Here is a 14,635-nt window from a genome sequence, read left to right on the forward strand (position 1 = left end):
AATTGCAGAACATATATAAAGAGGCTTTATCTAAATCTGAACCGATTTGGTTTTGAAGAATGTGAAATCTACTCTGGGTAAAATATCAAGTCAATTGAACTAAAATCTCGTTGAATCTCGTGCATCTGTGCTCATATGCTTGTAAATCTGTCGAAAGCTATATTTGGGAGCTATACCTTAACCTGAACAGATTTCAGTGAGATCTTTTAATTGAATTTTTTATATGGGACTACTAATATCATATCTATATTTTTCTTTTATATACATATATTCTATAATTATAAGTTTTATATCTGTGTCATATATAACAAAATTAAATAATAGTAAAATACTTAATATAAAAATTAACTTATTTCAGTAAAAAATGGATGTGGATAGCGTTATTTAGGTAGCAGGACCATTTTTTATAATTCGGTTATATGTATTCCGAGGGTTGATCGACTCAACCGAATGATGAAGGTGACAGCAGAATTTATTGGTTGACAAAATCAACTCTTTATGTCATTTAAGTCCTCTTTACCATCATTCGATTGGCAGGACCGAATTATTTGGGAGACACAACTGCGAACTGATAGTAGCTGCAACTGCCATAAGGAGGTTGGCAATAAATTCGATTGTCCCAACCAATCTGTATTCTCTGTGTATAGGGGAGCTATTTCTAAATCTGAACCGATTTCAATCAAATTTGGCACACATGACTATATTACTAATATATATGGAAGCTATATCTAAATCTGAACCGATTTCAATCAAATTTGGCACACATGACTATACTACCAATTGTACTCCACGTGTAAAATTTCAATCTAATCGGGATAAAACTCTGGCTTCTGGGTCCATATAAGTGCATATCGGGCGAAAGATATATATGGGAGCTATATCTAAATCTGAATCGATTTCAACCAAATTTGGCACGCATATTTCAACCAAATTGGGCCAAACTCTGGCTTTTAGGACCATATTAGTCCATATCGGGCGAAAGATATATATGGGAGCTATATCTAAATCTGAACCGATTTCAATCAAATTTTGCACACTTGACTATACGACTGAGTGTTATGTTTGTACAAAATTTCAAGCAAATCGGTATAAAACTCTGGCTGCTGGGTCCATATTAGTGCATATCGGGCGAAAGATATATATGGGAGCTATATCTAAATCTGAACCGATTTCTTCCAAAATCAATAGGGTTATATTCTGACCCAAAACACATACTTGTGCCAAATTTGAAGTCGATTGGACTAAAACTGCGACCTAGACTTTGATTACAAAAATGTGTTCACGGACAGACGGACATGGCTATATCGACTCAGGAGCCCACCCTGAGCATTTTTGCCAAAGACACCATGTGTCTATCTCGTCTCCTTCTGGGTGTTGCAAACATATGCACTAACTTATAATACCCTGTTCCACAGTGTGGCGCAGGGTATAAAAATAATTGAATCTATTAATTTCGCGATTGAATCATAATTTTTTCGGTGTTTTAATATAATCCAGAAGGAAACAAGATATGTCTATTCAAAATTTAATAAATATTGAACTTCGCAAGCGATTTTTCTGCTAGTGGTGTTATAAAAATCGTCATATTTGATGTAAATCTCATCTCTATAAAGAAATTTCCGCCACATCCAATGGCTTTCAATTTCATTTCATAGTGTATTTGTTAAAAAATGTAAAACAAAATACGAAAAAATATAATAAATAACCAATCAATGAGCTCACCATGTAATGATTTTAGGTAACCCTTGCCAGCAGTGATTAATTGTCTAGCTCCGGGATTGAATTTCTCCAAGATGTTCTGTAAATACGAAAAGAAAAAACAAACCAAAACAAATAAAATAAAATTACCAGAAATTAGATATGCAATCATACAAAAAATATTAGTTATTGTAAGTAAATGTTAAAGTATCTGTGTGTTGTGTTTAGAGGTATGTATTTGTACCATAACAATAACAAAACAATTGAAACCAGCTAAGGGGAATTGCTTGTAGTTTGAAACAAAAGACTTATGAAACAAACTCGATTTCTATATTGAGACCCTCTGGCACTTTTGCTAACATTTGTTTGGCATTACAGCAACCAATACCAGTAGTGGTGATCTGGTTTAAGTAAATCATTTTAGATCAATTTCAACTTAACTATTTCAATGTTATGTAAAGCATAAATCTATACCATTATCATTTTTGCCACAATGCAGTATAATATTCAATGAAAGGGAAATTGTACCTGTTCTGGGCAAACAAGTTGATGCCATGCCATATTACCAGAGTATCGATTGCAGTCATATAAATTATTTCCCATAGGTGTTAGTATTTTGAATGCCTTTGTCAGTGAACGATCAACAAACACAAAAAGCATGTGAGTAAGGGCTAACATCGAAATGGGTCGACTATATGACATTCCAAACAGAATGGGGACATAATAAGTTTTCCTTTGCATTTCCAATATATATCATCAGTATGTTATGAAATTGAAAGAAGTTTCTTGAAAATATGATAAATAAATATGAAAATTTAGCTGATGACATCTGTAGCCTATGATGTTCTTACTATTAACTCTAATGTTGTAAATAAAATAAAAAAAACTGTGAATTTATAACTCTTCAAATATTTTCAATGCATGAAGAATTTTACAGGTCATACGAAACTAAAGAAGTCGACCTTAGCATTTGTGCCACATTGTAAACAACAGAATACATTCCTATGCTACGTAGGATGCATAAAATCATAAATGGTTGTGGCATTAGAACAACCGACATCGACAATGTTAATCTCACAAAACAAAAGACTTAAGAAACATACACAGCCCAGTGGTGACACAAAATATGAGCAAATGAACACACCCCGACTCATCATAAAGATAACATTGTTGTTATTCAAATAACTGCAATAGTTTGACAAAAATAAATTTAAATTACAGTGAAAAAAAATGGATACAGAATTTATACAATATTAAGGAGAAATTTCTTTAAAATAAAGATATTTTAGTTAAAATAAATTTAATTGATGTTAAAAATCTTTGAATACAAATAACATTTTTTTGAGTGTATAACTAAAGAAGAAGAAAAACACTATTCAGGCACTTATTTACGCATATTGCAGTCTAAAGAAAATGAGACAAATACCATAAACATTTTTCTCAAAAGTTTACCAAACCATCAACCTATGAAAGCTTGGAATTGGCATGCTATGTAGGTAAAAATACTTGTAGCTAACCACAATGTGGTGCATTTACGTATCATAGACCATAGACCTTAGTTAGTATATATGCCATCAAATAATAATTTAGGGCGATGACAACCACAAAATGCAATGGTAATAATACCCATATATGCACACATACAACACAGCAAACATTAATACATTAGCCTACTTTTTTTAATATTATGGTCAATATTAATTCTGTTAGAGTATTCAATACAAAGCGAATACAATTAATTTTAATGGAGGTATCCAATGCTGTTAAAGGCATCGAAAGAACACCAAGCTGGGAATTCAGTTAGCGATGCAAAGGAAAAAGCTTCAAATGCAAAAAATGAGGTTCTTTAAAGACGATAGTGAAAAGAAGTAAAAAGGGGGCTAAGTTCATACGGAATGATGCTTAGATATTCTCAACCTAAAATGAGGGTCATTATGCTTTACTCCATAAAAAAATCGTTATCAATTAAATTAAATTATAGAAAATTTTGTCCAAATTTTATTTGTATAGAAAATTTTTCGTAATTTTTTTTTATACAAAATATTTCCAAAATTATATTATTATACAGACAATTTTTCTAAAATTTTATTTCTGTAAAATATTTTTCCAAAATTTGGTTTCAATCGAAAAATTTTATTTTTATAGAAAATTTGATTTCTATAGACATTTTTCCATTGTAATAATTTCTAGTTTTTCCAAAATTTTATTTCTATAGAAATTTTTTCCAAAAATTGTCAAAATTTTATTTCTATAGAAAATTTTTTAAAAATTTTCTTCTATAGACAATTTTTATTTCCATAGATTTATCGAAAATTTTCTTTCTATAGAAAATTTTTCAAAAATGTTATTTCTGTAGACAATTTTTCAAAAAATGTATTTTTATAAAAAAAATGTCCAAAATTTTATTTCCATAGAAAATTTTGTAAAAAATGTATTTCCACAGAAAATTGTGTTTTTGACACAGACCACTGTACACAGATTTACAGAAATCTAATAGAAAATCACAAACACACTGTTTCTAAACATTGTAAAAGTTAATACTGTTAAATATTATACAATTTATAGATAATATTATTACAATTTATAGATAATATCTCGCTGAAGATGATCTCGAAATATCCGAGAACAGCAACATTTCAATAAAAAAGTAATGAAAAACAACAACACCAGCATTTTTCATTAGTCCATGACCTCAGGCCAAACGAATAATCCCAACAAAATTTTATTTCTATAAAAAAAAAAAAAATTCCAAAAATTTATTTCTATAGAAAATTTTGTCAATATTTTATTCAATAGAACATTTTATCAAAATTTTATTTCTATAGAAAATTTTGTCAAAATTTTATTTCTACCGAAAATTTTGTCAACATTTTATGTCTTTAGAAAATTTTGTCAAAATTGTATTTCTATAGAAAATTAAAAAAAAAATTATTGCTATAGAAATTTTTTTCAAAATTTTAATTCTTATTCTTTAATTGTGTCAAAATTTTATTTCTGTGGAAAATTTCATGTCTATAGAAAATATAAACTTTATTTTCATAGAAAATTTGTCATCACTTTATTTCTATAGAAAATTAAAAAAAAAATATTTCTATAGAAAATATTTTCAAAATGTTATTTCTATAGAAAATTTTGTCAAAATTTTATTTCTGTAGGACATTTTTCCAAAATTTTATTTCCATACTTATTTATTTCTATAAAAAAATTTCCAAAATTTTATTTCTATAGAAAATTTTGTCAAAATTTTATTCAATAGAACATTTTGTCAAAATTTTATTTCTATAAAAAATTTTGTCAAAATTTTATTTCTACAGAAAATTTTGTCAACGTTTTATGTCTATAGAAAATTTTGTCAAAATTTTATTTCTATAGAAAATTAGAAAAAAATTATTGCTATAGAAAATCTTTTCAAAATTTTAATTCTTATTCTTTAATTGAGTCAAAATTTTATTTCTGTAGAAAATTTCATGTCTATAGAAAATATAAACTTTATTTTCATAGAAAATTTGTCAACATTTTATTTCTATAGAAATTTAAAAAAAAAAAATATTTCTATAGAAAATATTTTCAAAATGTTATTTCTATAGAAAATTTTGTCAAAATTTTATTTCTATAGGACATTTTTCCAAAATTTTATTTCCATACTTATTTATTTCTATAAAAAAATTTCCAAAATTTTATTTCTATAGAAAATGTTGTCAAAATTTTATTCAATAGAACATTTTGTCAAAAATTTATTTCTATAGAAAATTTTGTCTAAATTTTATTTCTACAGAAAAATTTGTCAACGTTTTATGTATGTAGAAAATTTTGTCAAAATTGTATTTCTATAGAAAATTAGAAAAAAATTATTGCTATAGAAAATCTTTTCAAAATTTTAATTCTTTAATTGTGTCAAAATTTTATTTCTGTAGAAAATTTCATGTCTATAGAAAATATAAACTTTATTTCCATAGAAAATTGGTCAAAATTTTATTTCTAGAGAAAATTTTTAAAAAATTTTTATTTCTATAGAAAATGTTGTCAAAATGTTATTTCTATAGAAAATTTTGTCAACATTTTATTTCTATAGGACATTTTTCCAAAATTTTATTTCCATACAAAATTTTTCCAAAATTTTATTTCTATAGAAAATTTTGCCAAATTTTATTGCTATAGATAATTTTCTCAAAATTTTATTTCCATACAAAAATTTTCCAAAATTTTATTTCTATAGAAAATTTTGTCAAAATTTTATTTCTATAGAAGATTTTGTCGAAATTTTATTCCTTTAGAAATTTTTTTCAAAATTTTATTTCTATAGAAAATGTCAAAATGTTATTTCTATAGAAAATTTTGACAAAATTTTATTTCTGTAGGAAATTTCAAAATGTTATTTCTATAGAAAATTTTGACAAAATTTTATTTTTATAGGAAATTTTTCCAAAATTTTATTTCCTTAGAAAATTTTGACAAAATTTTATTTCCATACAAAATTGTTCCAAAATTTTATTTCTGTAGAAAATTTTGTGAAAAATTTATTTTTATAGAAAATTTAGCAAAATTTTGTTTCTTAGAAAATGTTGTCAAAATTTAATTTCTATAGGACATTTTTCCAAAAATTGTTTGCATAGAAAATTGTGCCAAAATTTCATTTCCATACAAAATTTTTCTAAAATTGTATTTCTGTTGAAACATTTTCCAAATTTTTTTCTATAAAGAATTATAACACCTTTTAGTTAGCGAGAGGAATATTTCACAAAATCTACCAAAACAAAAGGAATTCTACAATCTACCAAACAGTAAAAAATCTACCATTTTTAGTAGAATTCTACCAACTGTGGCAACCGTATTTGTTGCCAACATTGTAGCAGGTATTTAGGTTTCGTTCTCTAATTCCGCTCGAACAAACAATTGTGTATGGTCATCATTTTATTATGCACAGTGTTTTGAGGCCAAAAATGATTACAAAAACAGATCTAATGAATCAAATTTTCCGGTTTGAGTTGAAATATATTGTCCAAGATTAATCATCATTTCGATCTTTTTACATATCAAAAAATATGTAGAGAATTAAATTTATTTCCTATTTCCTAATACTTCTTGTCCGTATATGAAGCACTGTAACTTACTGAGCAACTATCACTATACCTTCAAGTCAAGTCACTAGTCAAGCACTATTGTCATGGTTTGTTGGCTATTTATGGAGCCCCTTACAGAAACCTTTCAAATGACTCTCTTTTTTTCTGCAAATAATTTAACTTAAATGCCATCACTTAAGTATCAATTCTGTTGTTGTGGTTGAGTAAATTGTCTCGGTTTGTTCTTAGACCGTTAGCAATTGTGGCCCTTGGAATATCTCACCAGTTGGTCATTTTTGTTTGTGAGTTTTTGTGTCCGCCGCTTCGTCTAGCTGTTGTATTTGCCTTAGGACTTAGCATAATTAATGTTCCCTCTTTTTCTTGTTTTTATTTTATTTAATTTTCATTTTCTTCTTTCTTTTGTAAATTTTCTAAATCGTTGATCACCTTAATTTGTTCAGTTTATGCAGATGTTGACAAAGTTGGTAGCCTATTTGGGGTTAGGTTTTGTAAGGTTTCCGTCGGATATAAGCTACACTTGACATAACGGGTCTTTAATAATCATAGTTGTCTAAGCCATAACATGTCCTTGAAATTAATGTGTATAAAATGAAGGACTTAGCCTGCTAACATTTTGTCCAAATTTTATTTTTATAGAAATGTTTGTTAAAATTGTATTTCTAAGAATTTTGTTAAAATTTTATTTCTATAGGAAACTATCTGATAATGTTATTTAGTGAATTACCCGTATTTATTTTGATAATTGGTTGATAGTTTGGCTGCAAGCAGAGGATGCTGATGAGGAATGTGGTAATTCCAAACAGCTGTCCATCCAACCGTCTTGCAGTTTATAGGGTTTTGCCCAAATAAATTTGACAAGCATACTTTTCCACTGTTGGTTAAGCTACACTTGTTGGTTAGTCAATACATGGATTTATGATGAAATCAAAACAATAATAAAAATTTTTTTCTCTATAGAAAATTTTGGCAAAATGTTATTTCTATAGAAAATTTCTACAAAACTTTTATGTCTACACACTAAAATTTTTTTTTTCTGATTCAATCACGAAATTAATTGATCCAATTAATTTTTTAATTTAAATGTCTTCAATCACAGAAATGATAGTGTCTATTAAAAAATTAATTGACAGTCAATTAAAAAATTAATTGATCCAATTAAAAAATTAATTGATACTATTAATTTGTGTGATTGATTTTTATTTCAATTAAAAAATTTATTGATTCAATTAAATTTTTAATTGAATATTTTTTAAAACTCCATTAAGATTTTAATTGGAAAAATTTTCGTAAAATTTTTTTCTGTGTATAGAAACTTTTTTTTTAATTTTATTTCTAAAGAAAAATTTCTCAACATTTTATTTCTATCGGAAAATTTCTCATAATTTCATTTCTATAGAAATTTTCTCAAAAGTTTATTTCTATAAAAATGTTTTTCAAAATTTTATTTCATAGAAAATTTTCTCAAAATTTTGTTTCTATACGAAGTTTTTCAATAAATTTATTTCTAAAGAAAATTTTGTCAACATTTTAGCTCTATAGAAAATTTTGTTAAAAAGAAATTTGTTGAAATTTTAGCTCTATAGAAAATTTTATTAAAAAGAATTTTGTGGAAATTTTAGCAAAATTTTATTTCTATAGATAATTTTGTTAAAAATTGTTTTTATAGAAAATTTTGTCAAAATTTTATTTCTATAGAAACTTTGGTCAAAATTTTATTTCAATATGAAATTTTCTCACAATTTATTTTCTATAGATATTTTTCTCAAAATTTTATTTTTTAGAAAATTTTGTTATCAAAACTTTTTTTTTAAATTTTATTTCTAAAGAAAATTTTCTCAACATTTTATTTCTATAGGAAATTTTCTCATAATTTCATTTCTATAAATATTTTCTCAAAAGTTTATTTCTATAAAATTTTTTTCCAAATTTTATTTCATAGAAAATTTTCTCAAAATTTTGTTTTTCAATAAATTTATTTCTAAAGAAAATTTTGTCAACATTTTAGCTCTATAGAAAATTTTGTTAAAAAGAAATTTGTTGAAATTTTAGCTCTATAGAAAATTTTGTTAAAAAGAATTTTGTGGAAATTTTAGCAAAATTTTATTTCTATAGATAATTTTGTTAAAATTTTATTTCTATAGAAGATTTTGTCAAAATTTTATTTATTTCTAGAAAAAATTTTGTCAATATTTTATTTCTATAGAAAATATGCACAAAATTTTATTTCTTTAGAAAATTTTCTCAGAATTATATTTCTATAGAAAATTTTGTCAACATTTTATTTCTATAGATATTTTTTCAAAATTTTATTTCTATAGAACATTTTGCAAAAACTTTATTTCTATAGAACAATTTCTGAAAATTTTATTTCTATAGAAATTTTTGTCAAAATTTTATTTTCATAGAAAAGTTTGTCAAAATTTTAGTCTTATAGAAAAAAATTTCTTATAATTTTAAATCAATACAATTTTGTCAAAATTTTATTTCTATTTTTATAGAAAATTTTGTCACAATTTTATTTCTATAGAAAATTTTGTAAAAATTTTATGTCTATAGAATATTTCGTCAATATATTATTTCTATAGAAAATTTTGTCAAAATTTTATTTCTACAGAAAATTGCCTGAAAATTTCATTTTCTTATAATTTTATATTTTATATAAAAATTTCTTATACTTTTATATCAATACAATTTTGTCAAAATTTTATTTGTATATAAAAATAAAATATGTAGTTAGCATTTTATTTTTATAGAAAATTTTGTCACAATTTTATTTCTATAGAAAATTTTGTCAACATTTTATATCTATAGAAAACTTTTTTTCTATAGAATATCTTGTCAAAATTTTATTTCTATAGAAAATTTTGTAAAAATTTTATTTCTACAGAAAATTGTCTGAAAATTGCATTTCTATAGAAAATGTTGTCAACATTTTATTTCTATAGAAAATGTTGTCAACATTTTATTTCTATAGCAAAATTTTCTCAATATTTTATTTCTATGGCAAAATTTTTCTAAAAATTTATTTCTATATAATATTTTTTAAAATATTTATTTTTATGGAAAATTTTGTCAAAATTTTATTTTATAGAAAATTTGTCAACATTTTGTTTATATAGAAAATTTTGTCAAAATTTGTTTTCTATAGAATATTTTGTCAAAATTTTATTTCTATGGACATTTTTCTCAAAATTTTATTTCTACCAACTGTGGCAAGTGTGTCTTCACTATATTTGTTGTAGAGTGTCATATTTTCACCTTCACTAGACTTTTAAGTTTTCCAAATTTTGTAACTTTAACTTCTGCTCACAAGTTCTTAAGTGTCCATGGTCAGTTATTATGTTATCTACTAGATTGAGTTTACACAAAAAAATGTAGGTGTGTATCTGAACACAAAAACACATCACACTTGGTTGGTTAGTTGGTTTATGCACCTGACTGCCAGTGGCCGTATGTCACGCTTCCAAAACTATGACTTACTACATAAAATTTACAGCGCCAATTTTCATTTCTAAAATGGTGTAATATCATTTCATACCTCTTCCCTGTACCCGCACTCTTGAAAAATAACACGCAATAGTTGAATTTTCATGCAATTTTCTTTAATACAACTCGAGAGAATAGAGCCGGCAAAGGAAGGAATTCATAGCCGGCGTCTCTAAAATTTAATTTTGTGTTGTGTTGAATACATTCATGTGTTTGTATTTTTAGCCGAGGCGTATGAGAAACAAAAACAAGCTTATATTTGTAACGGAAATCATGGAAATTGTGTATTCGTTTTTTTTTGGTTTGTTTTTCTTTTCAAATTAAAAACATGAAACATGAATTCACAATAACATTGCATGTATAGCACATTGTCGCACAACAGAAATAAATATGAAGAAATGTCAAGTTATATATGAAGCGGTTTTAGTATGTCAACATTAAAAATAGACATTTTCATTTAAGGAGAGCAGAAAATTAATGGTATTAGCTCTTAAATGAATTCACAGATAATGTCTAAGTTAATTTAAACTTGGTAAATATTCTGTAGAGCGGTTTAATTAAATTAGGATGGTTTACAGGAGTGTAACATGCTATAAAATTTTGAGAATTAAAATAAAAGCTATTTAAAGATAATATTGTAACAACTCGTATGAATGACCTTAACAAATGTACTTCAACAAAATAAAACGACACATAACAAATGCTACCAAAATATTTCCAAAATTGAAAAAAAAATGATTGAAGTTGAAAAAAAAAATCATACAATTAACTTTTTATCAAAATAAACAAGTAAGGAAAGTCTAAAGTCGGCCGGGGCCGACCTGCACCACTTTGTAGATCTAAATTTTCGATACCATATCACATCCGTCAAATGTGTTGGGGGCTATATATAAAGGTTTGTGCCATATACATACATTTAAATATCACTCGATCTGGACAGAATTTGATAGACTTCTACAAAATCTATAGACTCAAAATTTAAGTTGGCTAATGCACCAGGGTGGAACACAATGTTAGTAAAAACAAGTAAGGAAAGTCTAAAGTCGGGCGGGGCCGACTATATTATACCCTGCACCACTTTGTAGATCTAAATTTTCGATACCATATCACATCCGCCAAATGTGTTGGGTGCTATATATAAAGGTTTGTCCCAAATACATACATTTAAATATCACTCGATTTGGACAGAATTTGATAGACTTCTACAAAATCTATAGACTCAAAATTTAAGTCGTCTAATGCACTAGGGTTGAACACAATTTTAGTAAAAAAATATGGGAAACATTTAAGTCTGAAGCAATTTTAAAGAAACTTAACAAAAGTTTATTTATGATTTATCGCTCGATATATATGTATTAGAAGTTTAGGAAAATTAGAGTAATTTTTACAACTTTTCGACTAAGCAGTGGCGATTTGACAAGGAATATGTTGGTATTTTCACCATTTTTGTCGAAATCAGAAAAACATATATATGGGAGCTATATCTAAATCTGAAACGATTTCAATCAAATTTGGCACACATGACTATATTACTAATTATACTCCTAGTGCAAAATTTCAACCAAATTGGACCAAAACTCTGGCGTCTGGGGCCATATAAGCCCATATCGGGCGAAAAATATATATGGAAGCTATATCTAAATCTGAACCGATTTCAACCAAATTTGGCACGCATAGGTACAATGCTAAATCTACTCCCTGTGCAAAATTTCAACCAAATTGGGGTAAAACTCTGGCTTCTGGGGTCATATAAGTCCATATCGGGCAAAATATATATATGGGAGCTATATCTAAATCTGAACCGATTTCAACCAAATTTGGCATACATAGCTACAATGCGATTTCAACCAAATTTGGCACGCATAGCAACAATGCTAATTCTACCCCCTGTGCAAAATTTCAACTAAATCGGAGCAAAAAATTGGCCTCTGTGGTCCTATGAGTGTAAATCGGGCGAAAGCTATATATGGGAGATATATCTAAATCTGAACCGATTTCAACCAAATTTGGCACGCATAGCGACAATGCTAACTATACTCCCTGTGCAAAATTTCAATTAAATCGTAGTAAAAGATTGGCCACTGTGGTCGTATGAGTGTAAATCGGGCGAACGATATATATGGGAGCTATATCTAAATCTGAACCGATTTCAATAAAATGTGGCACACTTGACTACACTACTAATTGTACTCCTAGTGCAAAATTTCAACCAAATTGGGGTAAAACTCTGGCTTCTGGGACCGTATTAGTCCATATCGGGCGAACGATATATATGGGAGCTATATCTAAATCTGAACCGATTTCAATAAAATGTGGCACACTACTAATTGTACTCCTAGTGCAAAATTTCAACCAAATTGGGGTAAAACTCTGGCTTCTGGGACCGTATTAGTCCATATCGGGCGAACGATATATATGGGAGCTATATCTAAATCTGAACCGATTTCAATAAAATGTGGCACACTTGACTACACTACTAATTGTACTCCTAGTGCAAAATTTCAACCAAATTGGGGTAAAACTCTGGCTTCTGAGACCGTATTAGTCCATATCGGGCGAAAGATATATATGGGAACTATATCTAAACCTGAACCGATTTCAATAAAATTTGGCACACATGACTACACTACTAGTTGTACTCCTTGTGCAAAATTTCAACCAAATTGGGCCAAAACTCTGCCTTCTAGGACCATATTAGTCCATATCGGGCGAAAGATATATATGGGAGCTATATCTAAATCTGAACCGATTTCAATCAAATTTTGTACACTTGGCTATACTACTAATTGTACGCAAAGTGCAAAATTTAAAGCTAATCGGGATAAAACTCTGGCTTCTGGGTCCATATATCTAAATCTGAACCGATTTCTTTCAAAATCAATAGGGTTCTATTCTGACCCAAAGAAGGAACACGTGCCAAATTTGAAGGCGATTGGACTTAAATTGCGACCTAGACTTTGATTACAAAACTGTGTTCACGGACAGACGGCTCAGGAGCCCACCCTGAGCATTTTTGCCAAAGACACCGTGTGTCTATCTCGACTCCTTCTGGGTGTTGCAAACATATGCACTAACTTATAATACCACGTTCCACAGTGTGGCGCAGGGTATAAAAATAAAGTTTGCATCCTTAGGTTAGGTTAGGTTATGTGGCAGCCCGATGTATCGGGCCCACTTAGACTATTCAGTCCATTGTGATACCACAGTGGTGAACTTCTCTCTTATCACTGAGTGCTGCCCGATTCCATGTTAAGCTCAATGACAAGGGACCTCCTTTTTATAGCCGAGTCAGAACGGCGTTCCACATTCCAGTGAAACCACTTAGAGAAGCTTTGAAACACTCAGAAATGTCACCAGCATTACTGAGATGGGATAATCCACCGCTGAAAAACTTTTTGGGGTTCGGTCGTAGCAGGAATCGAACCCACGACCTTGTGTATGCAAGGCGGGCATGCTAACCATTGCACCACGGTTTGCATCCTTAATTAACATTAGTTTTTTTACACTATCAGAAATGGCAACTGCCAAAATTTCACGTCTTGACTAAGTTGAAGACATACAGCTCCTATAGGCGATAGTGAATTTTGTTCAAAGTATTTTAATTTTTGGATTTAGTTTATTAAAGATTTTCTGCATCAGGCCCTAATAATTCAAAACTTAGTACTCCACCCGGTCAAACTTTTCGCTATTGTTATATGTTTTTAATCCATGAGATAAGATTTCTTAAATCCATATCTCACATATGTTAATTTATATTCTGAGCAGGTAAAATGAAATCGCTTGTTTTATTGAAATGTCACGAGGTTTGGCTGATCATAAACATCATTAAAACAATTGACGTTTATATGTGAGATGAAAATTAAAAAAATAAACAAACAAAATGTAACGAAAAATACCATAAACAAACTAACCTTGGATTCATTGCGAGTACTTCAAAATTGAGAACACAAGCGTCTTTAGCGAAATCAATGGAATGCCAAAACTAAAATTTAAAATATTTTAAATAATTCCCACGCCTTAATAGACGATAAAAGCAATAGATAGTATTCTTCCGATTGTCTTCAATAAAAAATTGTGATGCAATTACAAAAATTAGTGAATATTTATTTCTATAAAATAAAAAGAATTTGTCGATAAAAAGACAGACTGGCTAGAGGATGTAATGAGAAAAATCGGCTTTTTATAATTATTATTATTATTATAATTTTTTTTTTCAAAATTTGATAAGTCAACTTTCGCCTTTTTCAAAATTTAAAACTATAGACTTTTTGATATTTTTAAAAAATTGAAAGAGTCGAGTTTGGCACAAGTCGCCTTTCGGTCATTTTCCAAATTTGGTCAAATGGATTTTCCGATTTAGAAAAATTTGT

At 27.8% G+C, this 14,635-nt stretch overlaps 1 protein-coding gene across 9 annotated transcripts in view; it reads right to left on the reverse strand.

Annotated features, from left to right (window-relative positions):
• Positions 1-14,635, reverse strand: part of IRSp53 (Insulin receptor substrate 53 kDa) — a 109,030-nt gene that overhangs the window by 13,979 nt on the left and 80,416 nt on the right. For all 9 annotated transcript variants that reach the window (XM_075305100.1, XM_075305108.1, XM_075305104.1 and 6 more), the window contains one exon: positions 1,723-1,798. In XM_075305100.1, coding sequence (XP_075161215.1) covers positions 1,723-1,798 — 76 coding nt within the window. The remainder of the gene's footprint in view (positions 1-1,722; positions 1,799-14,635) is intronic.

The sequence above is a fragment of the Haematobia irritans genome, chromosome 4, assembly GCF_050003625.1.
Source record: "Haematobia irritans isolate KBUSLIRL chromosome 4, ASM5000362v1, whole genome shotgun sequence".
NCBI lineage: Eukaryota > Metazoa > Arthropoda > Insecta > Diptera > Muscidae > Haematobia > Haematobia irritans.